Here is a 15,792-nt window from a genome sequence, read left to right as displayed (position 1 = left end):
TATAACCAAAAGTTGTTTTAGTAAAATTAACATATTTTCTATAATTTACAACCGATTTGGAAAATTTAAAAGTCGTAATATTCAGAACAAATGTGGCTTTAAAATAAGCTATACAAATATTTATAGTTTCATAGAAAAAATTTAAACTAGAGCAAGGCAAAGTCAAAAAATATAAATGAATTTAAATTTATACACAATAAATAAAATAGCAGGCAATTATTAAATAAAGAAATGTGCTAAAAAAAAGAGAAAATATAAACATTTAAACAAAATAATTTTTCTTCAAATAATATTTCAGTTTTTTTGTTTTTGTCTCTTAGTTACATTTAGTTTGAAACAATATCAAACAATACATACGTCTCTAAAAAGATGATTTTGGTGCTGTATTGGATGAAGTTGGTGCTGTAGTGAATTTACAACAACAGTAGTAGGCTGAGGTGGTAGTGGTGGTTGTGGTGGTGGTGGTAGTGCAGTAGAACGATTATTGTTATTATTATTATTATTAATTATATTTGCATTATTAAAATTATTATTATTTAAAATAGTTGTAGTTGTATTGTTATTAGTATTGTTGGTGCCATTGTTATTGTTGCTATTACAATTAGTATTACTATTGAACTGTAAAGAGGCCAATGAAGGGGCCATTGAGACAGCTGTTACAGCGGCTGGTGGAGCAGCACAATTTATAAATTGTGTATGCTGATGAAGATGATTACCCAATTGAGCTGGTGGCGGTGGTGGTGCCATTAAGATTTGTTGATGTCCAGCTGCAGAGGCTGTGGGATAACCATTCAATATAACCAACTGAGGACAATTGTTAGTGGGTGGTGGTGTCAACATGTTAGATGCAGTAGGATTTATTATGGTCATTGTTGTAGGATTAAGAGTCATTGTGGTATTCAATAATTTATTGGGATTATGAGTGCTGTTATTATTGTTATTGCCTTGATTAGCATTGACAATTTGTGTATTAGAGCCATCATTAATCATTTTAGTCTTGGCAAATTCTATACGTATAGAGCCACGATCTGAAGATAGTAAATATTTGCCCTGTAATTGTTGCATGGCAGCAGCAGCACTATTTGCATCTTTAAACTCAATAAATGCTACAGGATGATTAGCATTAGTTGTTGTTGCTGTTAAATTTCCGCCCGACAAAGTGCTTACATTTCCGGTAGCATTATTATAATTGTTAAAATGTTGTTGTTGTTGTTGCTGTTGTATTATTTGCTGCTGCTGCTGCTGTTGTAGACTATTTAAATGTCCGGCTCCGGTTCCAGTAGCTGCTGCTAAAGTGTTGTTGGAAGAATTTGTGCTACAACTTGTTGATGTATTGTTGTTGGTGGTATTGGTTGTGTTAGAATTATTTGTGAGAGTGTTGGACGTGTTATTAGTAGTAGTAGTAGTAGTAGAAGAAGTGATGGAAGTAGTAGTAGAAGAAGAAGTGATATTGTGCGTACCTTTTGTGTGCATTCGTAGGCGACAAAAGCCAGGCATACTGTGCATATTGTAATTTGATTTTTTTTAAATTTTTGTATTTTTTAGGATTGTTTAAAAAATTCAAATAAAAATGGTTAATTTGGTTAAATTATTGTTTTTTTTGGGTTTTTTGTAGGTTGTGTTTATAATGTTTTTATATTTGTGTTGATTTTTTAAGAAATATTAAAATAAGATAAATGAGGAATGAGTTAAAGAAATCATTTATAATTGAAATTTTTGTTATTTTTAATAAATATTAATAATAGAGCAAAAGAAGTTTTAAATCAAATTTTCGTATTTTTTTAAAAAAAGTATAAAATCTGAAAATTTGTTAAAAAACTACTTTTTGTACTTTTCTTAAATATCAAAACAAGTTTTTATAGTATATTTCTTAGTATTCTATTTTCTAAATATTTTATAAATTAAACCTAAATTCATAAATTACATGGTAATAAAAGAGAATTTAGAATTTTTTGAGAAAAATCTGCAAAATTTGCAATTTTATTTTGAAAAAGTACTTTTTTTAGTACTTTTTTTTTAATAACTTTTAGCTCTATTATTAATTTATATTTTCCCTAAAATTTCTTAAATGAAATGTGCATTTTTCACCTAAATAAACTTACATACTATTATTTAAATGTTTTGTCAACAATAAGTGCAACATTTTCTTTAGTTTTAACAAGTGTTAGTGTGTGTATGTTAAAAATCTGGTGAATAGTTTGTTTTAACAAAACTAAATAAGAAAAACACAAAACATAAACTTAAACTTACCTAGAGAATACTTCTTTGAGTTCATGTTCTGAAACAAATTGTCCCAGATTGGCTACAAATAAAGTCGAACATGGTGCATTGGCAGCCAAAGGTGGATTATTAGGATGCGTTGCATTATTTGTAGAACCAACTGGGCTCGCTAGAGCGGGACTTGATAAAAAAGGATGATGTGATGGATGACCACCGGACTGGTGAGCAGCACCAGCCGGACCAGTAGCGGCACCACTAGGTGGTAAACCGGCAGCCGCAGCTGCAGCAGCGGCGGCGGCAGCAGCAGACATATGCATATTAGGATGTATAGCTGTTGTTTGTTGATGATGTTGCGGCATTGTCATTTGAGTCTGTTTAAAAAGAAATTTAAATTATAAAAAATATTTTGTTCTTTTCTAATTAAATATAAAAAACCTACTTGATGCATAGGCTGCTCCATAACTTTGTCTGTATTTAGTCAAAGATAAGAGCGCACTGGCACTTGAGGATGCAGTGCCGGATGTACTAGTGTAGCATGTTGTAGAGCCGCAGCTCCGGGTAATTCAGCGGCGGCAGCCGAATATGCTAACGGATGATGCCATAGCTCGGGTCCGCCCGGAAAGAAGGGCCCACCCAAATCTACAGGTTGATTATGAGAAAGAAAATAATTGTCTTTTGTTAAAAAACAATCCAAAAAAGAAAAAGGGAAATAAAATTTTGATAAATTATCAGAAGTATAAAAAGAATGGTATTGGTATTTTTAATTACATTTTATTATTATTATTATTTGTTTGTAAAGGAAACACAAAAAATTTTTGGTTAAACACAAATATAAGCGCATTTTTTTTATGTATACAATTTTAAAATTTTGTATCTTTTATTTGATATACACAAGAATTTAAGACAATTTTTAAATTATTTATAACATTTTTATTGTTTTTTTTTTTAATAATATTTACAAAATGTTTTAAAGTTGATGTCGAACTTGTGTTGAAATTGTTTTAAGTTTGTTAATGGAAAATTAAGCAAGAATTGTTTAACAATTTGGTCATTACAGTGGGCCCACCTAGGATTTTAGTTTCACTTCTAGTTCAGTGATAGTACCGTTCTAGTTCAGTTGTAATTCAGTTCTAGTTCAGTGATAGTTCCGTTCGAGTTCACTTTTAGTTCAGTTGTAATTCAGTTCTAGTTCAGTTCTAGTTCAGTTCTAGTTCAGTTCTAGTTCAGTTCTAGTTCAGTTCTAGTTCAGTTCTAGTTCAGTTCTAGTTCAGTTCTAGTTCAGTTCTAGTTCAGTTCTAGTTCAGTTCTAGTTCAGTTCTAGTTCAGTTTTAGTTCAGTTTTAGTTCAGTTCTAGTTCAGTTCTAGTTCAGTTCTAGTTCAGTTCTAGTTCAGTTCTAGTTCAGTTCTAGTTCAGTTCTAGTCAGTTCTAGTTCAGTTTTAGTTCAGTTCTAGTTCAGTTCTAGTTCAGTTCTAGTTCAGTTCTAGTTCAGTTCTAGTTCAGTTCTAGTTCAGTTCTAGTTCAGTTCTAGTTCAGTTCTAGTTCAGTTCTAGTTCAGTTCTAGTTCAGTTCTAGTTCAGTTCTAGTTCAGTTCTAGTTCAGTTCTAGTTCAGTTCTAGTTCAGTTCTAGTTCAGTTCTAGTTCAGTTCTAGTTCAGTTCTAGTTCAGTTCTAGTTCAGTTCTAGTTCAGTTCTAGTTCAGTTCTAGTTCAGTTCTAGTTCAGTTCTAGTTCAGTTCTAGTTCAGTTCTAGTTCAGTTCTAGTTCAGTTCTAGTTCAGTTCTAGTTCAGTTCTAGTTCAGTTCTAGTTCAGTTCTAGTTCAGTTCTAGTTCAGTTCTAGTTCAGTTCTAGTTCAGTTCTAGTTCAGTTCTAGTTCAGTTCTAGTTCAGTTCTAGTTCAGTTCTAGTTCAGTTCTAGTTCAGTTCTAGTTCAGTTCTAGTTCAGTTCTAGTTCAGTTCTAGTTCAGTTCTAGTTCAGTTCTAGTTCAGTTCTAGTTCAGTTCTAGTTCAGTTCTAGTTCAGTTCTAGTTCAGTTCTAGTTCAGTTCTAGTTCAGGTTCTAGTTCAGTTCTAGTTCAGTTCCAGTTCAGTTCTAGTTCAATTCTAGTTCAATTCTAGTTCAGTTCTAGTTCAGTTCTAGTTCAGTTCTAGTTCAGTTCTAGTTCAGTTCTAGTTCAGTTCTAGTTCAGTTCTGGTTCAGTTCTAGTTAAGTTCTAGTTCAGTTCTAGTTGAGTTCTAGTTGAGTTCTAGTTCAGTTCTAGTTCAGTTCTAGTTCAGTTCTAGTTCAGTTCTAGTTGAGTTCTAGTTCAGTTCTAGTTCAGTTCTAGTTCAGTTCTAGTTCAGTTCTAGTTCAGTTCTAGTTCAGTTCTAGTTCAGTTCTGGTTCAGTTCTAGTTCAGTTCTAGTTCAGTTCTAGTTGAGTTCTAGTTGAGTTCTAGTTCAGTTCTAGTTCAGTTCTAGTTCAGTTCTAGTTCAGTTCTAGTTCAGTTCTAGTTCAGTTCTAGTTCAGTTCTAGTTCAGTTCTAGTTCAGATCTAGTTCAGTTCTAGTTCAGTTCAAGTTCAGTTCTAGTTCAGTTCTAGTTCAGTTCTTGTTCAGTTCGAGTTCAGTTTTAGTTCAGTTCTAGTTCAGTTTTAGTTCAGTTCTAGTTCAGTTCTAGTTCAGTTCTAGTTCAGTTCTAGTTCAGTTCTAGTTCAGTTCTAGTTCAGTTCTAGTTCAGTTCTAGTTCAGTTCTAGTTCAGATCTAGTTCAGTTCTAGTTCAGTTCAAGTTCAGTTCTATTTCAGTTCTAGTTCAGTTCTTGTTCAGTTCGAGTTCAGTTCTAGTTCAATTCTAGTTCAGTTCTAGTTCAGTTCTAGTTCAGTTCTAGTTCAGTTCTAGTTCAGTTCTAGTTCAGTTCTAGTTCAGTTCTAGTTCAGTTCTAGTTCAGTTCTAGTTCAATTCTAGTTCAGTTCTAGTTCAGTTCTAGTTCAGTTCTAGTTCAGTTCTAGTTGAGTTCTAGTTCAGTTCTAGTTCAGTTCTAGTTCAATTCTAGTTCAATTCTAGTTCAGTTCAAGTTCAGTTCTAGTTCAGTTCTAGTTCAGTTCTAGTTCAGTTCTAGTTCAGTTCTAGTTCAGTTCTAGTTCAGTTCTAGTTCAGTTCTAGTTCAGTTCTAGTTCAGTTCTAGTTCAGTTCTAGTTCAGTTCTAGTTCAGTTCTAGTTCAGTTCTAGTTCAGTTCTAGTTCAGTTCTAGTTCAGTTCTAGTTCAGTTCTAGTTCAGTTCTAGTTCAGTTCTAGTTCAGTTCTAGTTCAGTTCTAGTTCAGTTCTAGTTCAGTTCTAGTTCAGTTCTAGTTCAGTTCTAGTTCAGTTCTAGTTCAGTTCTAGTTCAGTTCTAGTTCAGTTCTAGTTCAGTTCTAGTTCAGTTCTAGTTCAGTTCTAGTTCAGTTCTAGTTCAGTTCTAGTTCAGTTCTGGTTAATTATAGAACATTTTCAGTTCATTTTGTTGTTTATTTAAATCCTTGTTAACATGTGCCTTAAGTCTTTAGTTTAGCTAAAAAATTGTGTTCGTGTTTTAAGTCTTTTAAATTAGTTTTTTTTTTTTTTCACAAAAAATCATGTTTACGTCTTAAGTCTTTTGAGTTATTGTTTGTTTACAAACAGATCAAGCGTGTATGTGCTTTAAGTATTTTACTCTGGCTTTCCTCTCTTAAAAAAACTTTAAATTTTTGTGTCTTAAGTCTTTTATTTAGTTCACAGACAGATCAAACATGTATGCGTTTAAAGTCTTTTAGTCACGCTCTCCTCTGTTTAGAAAAAACGCTCTTACTCTTAATGTTTGTATCTTAAGTCTTTTATTATTTACTTTTGGTTTTCTTTTCTTTAAGGGGAATTTAATTTTTTCGTTTACTATAGTGTACAGAGAGAGTATGTATGTGTGTGTGTAAGTGTATTGAATAAAGTGTTTGTTTTTGGTGTGTTTTTTTTTTATAAAGTGTCAATAGTGTTGTTGAAGTTGTTTTTTGTATTTTTAAATATTTATTAAAGGTGACAAGTGATTTATATTATAGTTTTTTTTTAATATTTTGTTCAGATTTAAAGTGCTTACAATATTTAGTAATGCAGAGGATTGGTTTAGTTTTTAGTATATTGAAAGGAGACATGGTTTTATTTAGAGTTTTCAATTTAAGTTTTTTTCTTATTTAATAAATAAAAATCTTGGTGCTAGATTGGTTTTCTTGTCTTATTTAATTAAGCTGATTTCCAGTAAGATAAATTACTAAAGGAGTAAATTTATCCAACATTTAATTATTGTTATTATTTCTGTTCAACAAAAAGGTTAAAAGTGCGCTTTTTATTTAAAAAAAAAATGTCAATTATATTTTATGTATCACAAACCAAATATTTTTGTACAAGGAAAATTAAAATAATAAGATAAAAACTAAAAAAACACTACTACATATAACATTACAAAAAATAAAAATCAAATACTAATTAACAAAAAAACAAAAAAAAAAAAAAATAGTAGAGTTTTGTTTATTTTGTTTTTTTTACTTAAAGTTTACTTACGTCCAGTGAGTGGGTGCATCAATGCAGGATGTGAGGCTGTTGTCGCTGTATTGGGCTGTGGTTTGGGTTTGCTCACTTTCGTGTTACTCTTGGCGAATTCCAAGCGTATTGTTTGGGGCATATCGGGATCGAAGCGTACACCCTGCTGTAAATTTAATAATACAGCGGTTTGTTCAGTTTTTCAGTGAAATAATTAGTGTTTTTTTTTTGTTTTAAAAGAAAATTTTTAATTGTAAGATATTTTGTATTTTTTTTTTCAGAGAAAGTAAGAAAATTTGGAATATTTTGTTATTTTTTTCTTAAAATGTTTGTCGTTTTCAATGTCTTAACAATTCGCCAAAAATAATTTTTATATTTTACTTTGCATTTTGTTTACTTGTTGTTGGTGGTGTTTGAACTATTTAATTGTTTAAAAAAGGTTTCCTTTTTAAGGGTTTTATTGGTAGAAGGATTTTTGTAGTGGTCCTTTTATCGTTATAAAATTTATTATACTTTTTAGGTGCTTAAAAAAGGGGGTCTTTTGTAAAAATTTAGTTTTTTACTAAATTAAAATGTTAAAAAATGTGCTAGGAAAATATTGAAAAAAAAAAAAATTAATGATTTTCTAAATTTTATGGATATGGATATACTGAAAGAAAATTTAGATTTTAACATTTTTTGTAACTTAATTTGAGTTCTATTTCAGTTCTAGTTTAGTTCTAGTTCAATTCTAGTTTAGTTCTAGTTCAGTTCTAGTTCAGTTCTAGTTCAGTTCTAGTTCAGTTCTAGTTCAGTTCTAGTTCAGTTCTAGTTCAGTTCTAGTTCAGTTCTACTTCAGTTCTAGATCAGTTCTAGTTCAGTTCTAGTTCAGTTCTAGTTCAGTTCTAGTTCAGTTCTAGTTCAGTTCTAGTTCAGTTCTAGTTCAGTTCTAGTTCAGTTCTAGTTCAGTTCTAGTTCAGTTCTAGTTCAGTTCTAGTTCAGTTCTAGTTCAGTTCTAGTTCAGTTCTAGTTCAGTTCTAGTTCAGTTCTAGTTCAGTTTCTAGTTCAGTTCTAGTTCAGTTCTAGTTCAGTTCTAGTTCAGTTCTAGTTCAGTTCTAGTTCAGTTCTAGTTCAGTTCTAGTTCAGTTCTAGTTCAGTTCTAGTTCAGTTCTAGTTCAGTTCTAGTTCAGTTCTAGTTCAGTTCTAGTTCAGTTCTAGTTCAGTTCTAGTTCAGTTGTAGTTCAGTTGTAGTTCAGTTGTAGTTCAGTTCTAGTTCAGTTCTAGTTCAGTTGTAGTTCAGTTCTAGTTCAGTTCTAGTTCAGTTCTAGTTCAGTTGTAGTTCAGTTGTAGTTCAGTTGTAGTTCAGTTGTAGTTCAGTTCTAGTTCAGTTCTAGTTCAGTTCTAGTTCAGTTCTAGTTTAGTTCCAGTTTAGTTCTAGTCAGTTCAGTTCTAGTTCAGTTCTAGTTCAGTTCTAGTTCAGTTCTAGTTCAGTTCTAGTTCAGTTCTAGTTCAGTTGTAGTTCAGTTGTAGTTCAGTTGTAGTTCAGTTGTAGTTCAGTTGTAGTTCAGTTCTAGTTCAGTTCTAGTTCAGTTCTAGTTCAGTTCTAGTTCAGTTCTAGTTCAGTTCTAGTTCAGTTGTAGTTCAGTTGTAGTTCAGTTGTAGTTCAGTTGTAGTTCAGTTGTAGTTCAGTTTCTAGTTCAGTTCTAGTTCAGTTCTAGTTCAGTTCTAGTTCAGTTCTAGTTTAGTTCCAGTTAGTTCTAGTTCAGTTATAGTTCAGTTCTAGTTCAGTTCTAGTTCAGTTCTAGTTCAGTTCTAGTTCAGTTCTAGTTCAGTTCTAGTTCAGTTCTAGGTTCAGTTCTAGTTCAGTTCTAGTTCTGTTCCAGTTCAGTTCTAGTTCTAGTTCAGTTCTAGTTCAGTTCTAGTTCAGTTCTAGTTCAGTCTAGTTCAGTTCTAGTTCAGTTCTAGTTCAGTGTTCTAGTTCAGTTCTAGTTCAGTTCTAGTTCAGTTCTAGTTCAGTTCTAGTTCAGTTCTAGTTCAGTTCTAGTTCAGTTCTAGTTCAGTTCTAGTTCAGTTCTAGTTCAGTTCTAGTTCAGTTCTAGTTCAGTTCTAGTTCAGTTCTAGTTCAGTTCTAGTTCAGTTCTAGTTCTAGTTCTAGTTCTAGTTCTAGTTCAGTTCTAGTTCAGTTCTAGTTCAGTTCTAGTTCAGTCTAGTTCAGTTCTAGTTCAGTTCTAGTTCAGTTCTAGTTCAGTTCTAGTTCAGTTCTAGTTCAGTTCTAGTTCAGTTCTAGTTCAGTTCTAGTTCAGTTCTAGTTCAGTTCTAGTTCAGTTCTAGTTCAGTTCTAGTTCAGTTCTAGTTCAGTTCTAGTTCAGTTCAGTTCAGTTCTAGTTCAGTTCTAGTTCAGTTCTAGTTCAGTTCTAGTTCAGTTCTAGTTCAGTTCTAGTTCAGTTCTAGTTCAGTTCTAGTTCAGTTCTAGTTCAGTTCTAGTTCAGTTCTAGTTCAGTTCTAGTTCAGTTCTAGTTCAGTTCTAGTTCATTCTAGTTCAGTTTTTTTCAGTTCTAGCTCAATTCTACTTCAGCTTCGATCTGATCAAAATCAGTATATATAATGTTTATTTTTTTCTTGTGGAGAACTTCCAAAATTTGGAACAATGCGATATTGGAAATTTCAAAATTGTTCCAGATCTTCTACATCAGGGAAAATCTCCTCTTTTTTTAACACGATCACTCTCTTTAACAAAACCCTAAACCCTTGTAGACGGTGTAAAAATGGTGCCAAATGAAGAGAATTGACTTAAAGTAGAAACACATTCATATAGTGACTTTTTGCTACTGCAAGCACTCTAGCTCTAATTTAACCCCTCATTAGTTGATTATAAACCCCATAAATACAAGAAATAATCCATAAATGCAGTGATTTAAATAAATGTAAAGGAAAAATATAAAAGAAAACTTCAAACTATAGTAATTTATTTAAATAGTATAAATGAAAGCAAAATAAAAGTGTTTTTTATATTTTGAATAAAAATAGTAAATTACAGAACCATACATATCCGTTAAAGTGGGCAAGGCAATATATATGTAAATAGTTATCAGATTTTATCTAAAAGATAAATACAGTTAGATTTATCATTTGATATTTAAGTGGGTGCTATACAAAATGCGTGACGTTGTTTGGTTTTTTTTGGTACCGTTGACAGTTTTTTGTTTTAGATAAAAAATACTTAATACACTAGAGGTCAAAAGGGGGCGGGAAAACAACAAAGATTCATATATATTCATAATACTCATATTATATGTAGTATAATTTAACCAAATAATGTTTTTCTTTGGAAAGTGTGTATTATGTGTTCTTTTAAATGTGTGTAAGTGAAAGAGAAATTGTGTATTTTCAACAAAATTCTGTAAAGAAAATTTTGCGTTTTTTTTCTTAATGTAACATTCTCATTTAATGTCAAACATTCAGTTTTTTAAGGACTATTTTTATATAGTTATATGTAAAAGAAATTATATTGCAAAAGTGTTGTGCCAGTTGGTTTGTTGTTTTGTTGAATTTGTTTTAATTGATTTTGATGGGTGTTGTTTGTTGTTAAACTGTTTATTTTTTAAATTTTTGTTGTCTTTTATAATATTATAAAAGTTTTTGAACTTTCTTGAAAGTGGGGACTTTTTTAACTTTTTATATATAGTTTTTTTTTGCAATGAATTTGCTAAAGGTTATACAAAATAGTTTACAATTTTTAATTTTAGTTTACTTAAACTTAAGTTAGTTATTTAAAAAATGTAATTATTACCTGTAAATCTTGTTTAGCGGCTTCTGCGCCAGCTCGAGTATGGAATGTTACAAAGCCAACAGGCTAAAGGAAATAGAGAGGAGAGAGAGAGAAAAAGTTTATTCAACTAAGATTATAGTGGGTTTAGAAGGTGCTGTTAGAAACGTCATACTTACCGATGCAGTTTTACCATTTTTACTTGTTACTTTTAAAAGAGATCCTTCATAACCCTAAAATTAAAGATTAATAAAATTCATTAAATATATTTAAATATTAAAATAATTCTAATTCTGATCTAGTTCTGTTCTAGTTCTGTTCTATCGTTCTGTTCTAGTTCTGTTCTAGTTCTGTTCTAGTTCTGTTCTAGTTCTGTTCTAGTTCTGGTTCTAGTTCTGTTCTAGTTCTGTTCTAGTTTCGGTTCTAGTTCTGTTCTAGTTTCTGTTCTAGTTCTGTTCCAGTTCTGTTCTAGTTCTGTTCTAGTTCTGTTCTAGTTTCTGTTCCGTTCTGTTCTAGTTCTGTTTCTAGTTCTCTGTTCTAGTTCTGTTCTAGTTCTGTTCTAGTTCGGTTCTAGTTCTGTTCGAGTTCTGTTCTAGTTCGTTCTAGTTCTAGTTCGAGTTCTGTTCTAGTTCTGTTCTAGTTCTGTTCTAGTTCTGTTCTAGTTCTGTTCTGTTTCTAGGTTAGTTCTGTTCTAGTTCTGTTCTAGTTCTGTTCTAGTTCTGTTCTAGTTCTGTTCTAGTTCTGTTCTGTTTCTAGTTCTGTTCTAGTTGTTCTAGTTCTGTTCTAGTTCTGTTCTAGTTCTGTTCTAGTTCTGTTCTAGTTTCTAGTTCTGTTCTAGTTTCTGTTCTAGTTCTGTTCTAGTTCTGTTCTAGTTCTGTTCTAGTTCTGTTCTAGTTCTGTTCTAGTTCTGTTCTAGTTCTGTTCTAGTTCTGTTCTAGTTCTGTTCTGTTCTAGTTCTGTTCTAGTTCTGTTCTGTTCTGTTCTAGTTCTGTTCTAGTTCTGTTCTAGTTCTGTTCTAGTTCTGTTCTAGTTCTGTTCTAGTTCTGTTCTAGTTCTGTTCTAGTTCTGTTCTAGTTCTGTTCTAGTTCTGTTCTAGTTCTGTTCTAGTTCTGTTCTAGTTCTGTTCTAGTTCTTTCTAGTTCTGTTCTAGTTCTGTTCTAGTTCTGTTCTAGTTCTGTTCTAGTTCTGTTCTAGTTCTGTTCTAGTTCTGTTCTAGTTCTGTTCTAGTTCTGTTCTAGTTCTGTTCTAGTTCTGTTCTAGTTCTGTTCTAGTTCTGTTCTAGTTCTGTTCTAGTTCTGTTCTAGTTCTGTTCTAGTTCTGTGTTCTAGTTCTGTTCTAGTTCTGTTCTAGTTCTGTTCTAGTTATGTTCTAGTTCTGTTCTAGTTCTGTTCTAGTTCTGTTCTAGTTCTGTTCTAGTTCTGGTTCTAGTTCTGTTCTAGTTCTGTTCTAGTTCTGTTCTAGTCTGTTCTAGTTCTGTTCTAGTTCTGTTCTAGTTCTGTTCTAGTTCTGTTCTAGTTCTAGTTCTAGTTCTGTTCTAGTTCTGTTCTAGTTCTGTTCTAGTTCTGTTCTAGTTCTTGTTCTAGTTCTGTTCTAGTTCTGTTCTAGTTCTGTTCTAGTTCTGTTCTAGTTCTGTTCTAGTTCTGTTCTAGTTCTGTTCTAGTTCTGTTCTAGTTCTGTTCTAGTTCTGTTCTAGTTCTGTTTCTAGTTCTGTTCTAGTTCTGTTCTAGTTCTGTTCTAGTTCTGTTCTAGTTCTGTTCTAGTTCTGTATAGTCTAGTTCTGTTCTAGTTCTGTTCTAGTTCTGTTCTAGTTCTGTTCTAGTTCTGTTCTAGTTCTGTTCTAGTTCTGTTCTAGTTCTGTTCTAGTTCTGTTCTAGTTCTGTTCTAGTTCTGTTCTAGTTCTGTTCTAGTTCTGTTCTAGTTCTGTTCCAGTTCTGTTATAGTTCTGTTCTAGTTCTGTTCTAGTTCTGTTCTAGTTCTGTTCCAGTTCTGTTCTAGTTCAGTTCTAGTTCTGTTCTAGTTCAGTTCTAGTTCTTTTCTATTTCTGTTCTAATTTTGTTCTAATTCTGTTCTAGTTCCTGTTTAGTTCTAATTCTTTTCTAGTTCTGTTCTGGTCTTGTTCTAGTTGTATTCTAATTGTGTAATTTCTTTTTTGTACTTTTTTTTAGAGTAAACTTACCTCATAAGCTCTAAATAATAAATATAGTTCACGTGGCTTAGCATCCATGGGCAAACCACTCACAAACAGAGTGCGAACCTACAACGAAAATAATAAAAAAAGTTATTAGAATTTTAAACAAGATTTTTCTTAATTAAAGTATTTAAAATAATTTAAATAAAGCATACAAAGAAAAGTTTTCAGAAGAACCGAATAAGATTAAATAAAATGTTTTTCATAAATTCCACATAAGTCCTTTTGTTACAACAACGTTGATCTTTATAATTGTCTTAGTTGTAAGCCAAAAAAAGTCAGCCTCATTTTAGGCATGATTATGATTAATATAAAAAATGTCTATGTGAACACCTAATTAGCGTAACCAACCATGTGAAATGGGAAAATATTTGCATACTCTGACAAAAAGAAAACACACACACATATATAACGCAGTGATACTTGAACATTACAAAAGTTCATATTCCTTATTTTTTTGCGGTAAAGCAAAAAAAAAAAATAAACGAGAAACAGATAAAAATCTCTGGGTTAACAGACTTCAACCCCATGATTAAGCAAAAAAACCCGAAGGAAGTAGAATACTCAACCTCTAACCTGATTTTACATTTTTTTTTTATCACAAACTCATCATCGTATAAGTATGAATGTAGTGTAAATGTTGAACGAGGAGCAAAAAAAGAAATATCATCATGTTAATGGTAATGAAGCCAAATTGTGAATGAGGTGAAAAATATATGTATGTGTACGTATGCATGTTTAAAAGTATATGAACTAATATATACATATACTTAGATGAACATACATGTAGTGAAATGTAAAAGATATACATATGTAGGTACTTGAGCACTGAGTGACTGCCAAATTACAATTAGAGCGTTAGGCGGTAAAGAAAACAAAACAGCTGCTGTTTCCCTAAATTAATATAATATTGATCACTTTGTTTACCAAACTACCTCTTAGTAATGCAGCTAATGTATAGTAGTCATTGAAAAGCATCTTATTCGCCGTCTGCCGCTTTAAATGTAACTCTTAATCTCTTGTGCTTATTTTGTGGAAAAGTACCTGGTTAAAAATAATAATGTTGCTAGCGAATTCATTAAGGATATGCGAATTTTTCTACGTTTATTTTATTTCCACATTTTTTTCTGAAGTGAAGGTATTTTCTTTTTTTAATTTTTTTGCTTCTGTTTTTATTTTTAAAATAACTATAAGTTTAACGATTTTTTTTGACGCTGCCACCATTTAAGTAATTTTAGTAGAGAGGGTGGCTTGTGTGTGCCCAAGAATTAACATGACAAGTTTTAAAGCTATGAAGTTGGTACGTTGTTGTTTTTTTTTTTTTGGAGGAGCGCGAAATTAAAACGTGTTTTATCGTTAAATCTTTTTACGGGATTTTTTTGTGTAATTTCGTAATGTTTGTCACACCCGCATAAAGTGAAGAAAAAAAAAACCGATGACGACATGTTGCTGCTTTCCTTTTTATCAACAACACCATTATTAGTATCAACTGAAAAACCTGCTGTTTGTAAATTAGTAGAGAAAAATCGTAAAATATTTTTATGTTGAAAATTAATGAATTCTTGTGTCAAGAAGTAACTGATTTAAACTTGACAGTTATAGATGGTTTTAAATAGGTAAGAATTTTTTTGAAATCGATATATCGCGTTGTTGTTGTTGTCTTGCCAATAAGCCTTATTAATGTTTAGTTTTAAATTGTAGTTCTAGTTCAGTTCTAGTTCAGTTCTAGTTCAGTTCTAGTTCAGTTCTAGTTCAATTCTAGTTCAGTTCTAGTTCAGTTCTAGTTCAGTTCTAGTTCAGTTCTAGTTCAGTTCTAGTTCAGTTCTAGTTCAGTTCTAGTTCAGTTCTAGTTCAGTTCTAGTTCAGTTCTCAGTTCTAGTTCAGTTCTAGTTCAGTTCTAGTTCAGTTCTAGTTCAGTTTAGTTCAGTTCTAGTTTCAGTTCTAGTTCAGTTTCTAGTTCAGTTCTAGTTCAGTTCTAGTTCAGTTCTAGTTCAGTTCTAGTTCAGTTCTAGTTCAGTTCTAGTTCAGTTCTAGTTCAGTTCTAGTTCAGTTCTAGTTCAGTTCTAGTTCAGTTCTAGTTCAGTTCTAGTTCAGTTCTAGTTCAGTTCTAGTTCAGTTCTAGTTCAGTTCTAGTTCAGTTCTAGTTCAGTTCTAGTTCAGTTCTAGTTCAGTTCTAGTCAGTTCTAGTTCAGTTCTAGTTCAGTTCTAGTTCAGTTCTAGTTCAGTTCTAGTTCAGTTCTAGTTCAGTTCTAGTTCAGTTCTAGTTCAGTTCTAGTTCAGTTCTAGTTCAGTTCTAGTTCAGTTCTAGTTCAGTTCTAGTTCAGTTCTAGTTCAGTTCTAGTTCAGTTCTAGTTGTTCTAGTTCAGTTCTAGTTCAGTTCTAGTTCAGTTCTAGTTCAGTTTAGTTCAGTTCTAGTTCAGTTCTAGTTCAGTTTAGTTCAGTTCTAGTTCAGTTCTAGTTCAGTTCTAGTTCAGTTCTAGTTCAGTTCTAGTTCAGTTCTAGTTCAGTTCTAGTTCAGTTCTAGTTCAGTTCTAGTTCAGTTCTAGTTCAGTTCTAGTTCAGTTCTAGTTCAGTTCTAGTTCAGTTCTAGTTCAGTTCTAGTTCAGTTCTAGTTCAGTTCTAGTTCAGTTCTAGTTCAGTTCTAGTTCAGTTCTAGTTCAGTTCTAGTTCAGTTCTAGTTCAGTTCTAGTTCAGTTCTAGTCAGTTCTAGTTCAGTTCTAGTTCAGTTCTAGTTCAGTTCTAGTTCAGTTCTAGTTCAGTTCTAGTTCAGTTCTAGTTCAGTTCTAGTTCAGTTCTAGTTCAGTTCTAGTTCAGTTCTAGTTCAGTTCTAGTTCAGTTCTAGTTCAGTTCTAGTTCAGTTCTAGTTCAGTTCTAGTTCAGTTCTAGTTCAGTTCTAGTTCAGTTCTAGTTCAGTTCTAGTTCAGTTCTAGTTCAGTTCTAGTTCAGTTCTAGTTCAGTTCTAGTTCAGTTCTAGTTCAGTTCTAGTTCAGTTCTAGTTCAGTTCTAGTTCAGTTCTAGTTCAGTTCTAGTTCAGTTCTAGTTCAGTTCTAGTTCAGTTCTAGTTCAGTTCTAGTTCAGTTCTAGTTCAGTTCTAGTTCAGTTCTAGTTCAGTTGTAGTTCAG

The 15,792-nt window shown here is 32.0% G+C and overlaps 1 protein-coding gene across 1 annotated transcript in view; it reads right to left on the bottom strand.

Annotated features, from left to right (window-relative positions):
• Positions 1 to 342: 342 nt before the first annotated feature.
• Positions 343 to 15,792, bottom strand: part of LOC119601657 (mucin-5AC-like) — a gene marked incomplete at its 5' end in the record, with an annotated part of 173,973 nt that continues 158,523 nt past the window's right edge. Inside the window, 7 exon segments of the mRNA XM_037952733.1 lie at positions 343 to 1,498; positions 2,251 to 2,591; positions 2,660 to 2,859; positions 6,759 to 6,903; positions 10,507 to 10,569; positions 10,662 to 10,715; positions 12,659 to 12,736. Of these exon segments, the coding sequence (XP_037808661.1) occupies positions 343 to 1,498; positions 2,251 to 2,591; positions 2,660 to 2,859; positions 6,759 to 6,903; positions 10,507 to 10,569; positions 10,662 to 10,715; positions 12,659 to 12,736 (2,037 nt within the window).

This window comes from Lucilia sericata, unplaced genomic scaffold, assembly GCF_015586225.1.
Source record: "Lucilia sericata isolate MDLA Ls3-8-SP2 unplaced genomic scaffold, ASM1558622v1 Contig000184F_arrow, whole genome shotgun sequence".
Lineage (NCBI taxonomy): Eukaryota > Metazoa > Arthropoda > Insecta > Diptera > Calliphoridae > Lucilia > Lucilia sericata.
This window is presented reverse-complemented; position numbering and strand designations above follow the sequence as displayed.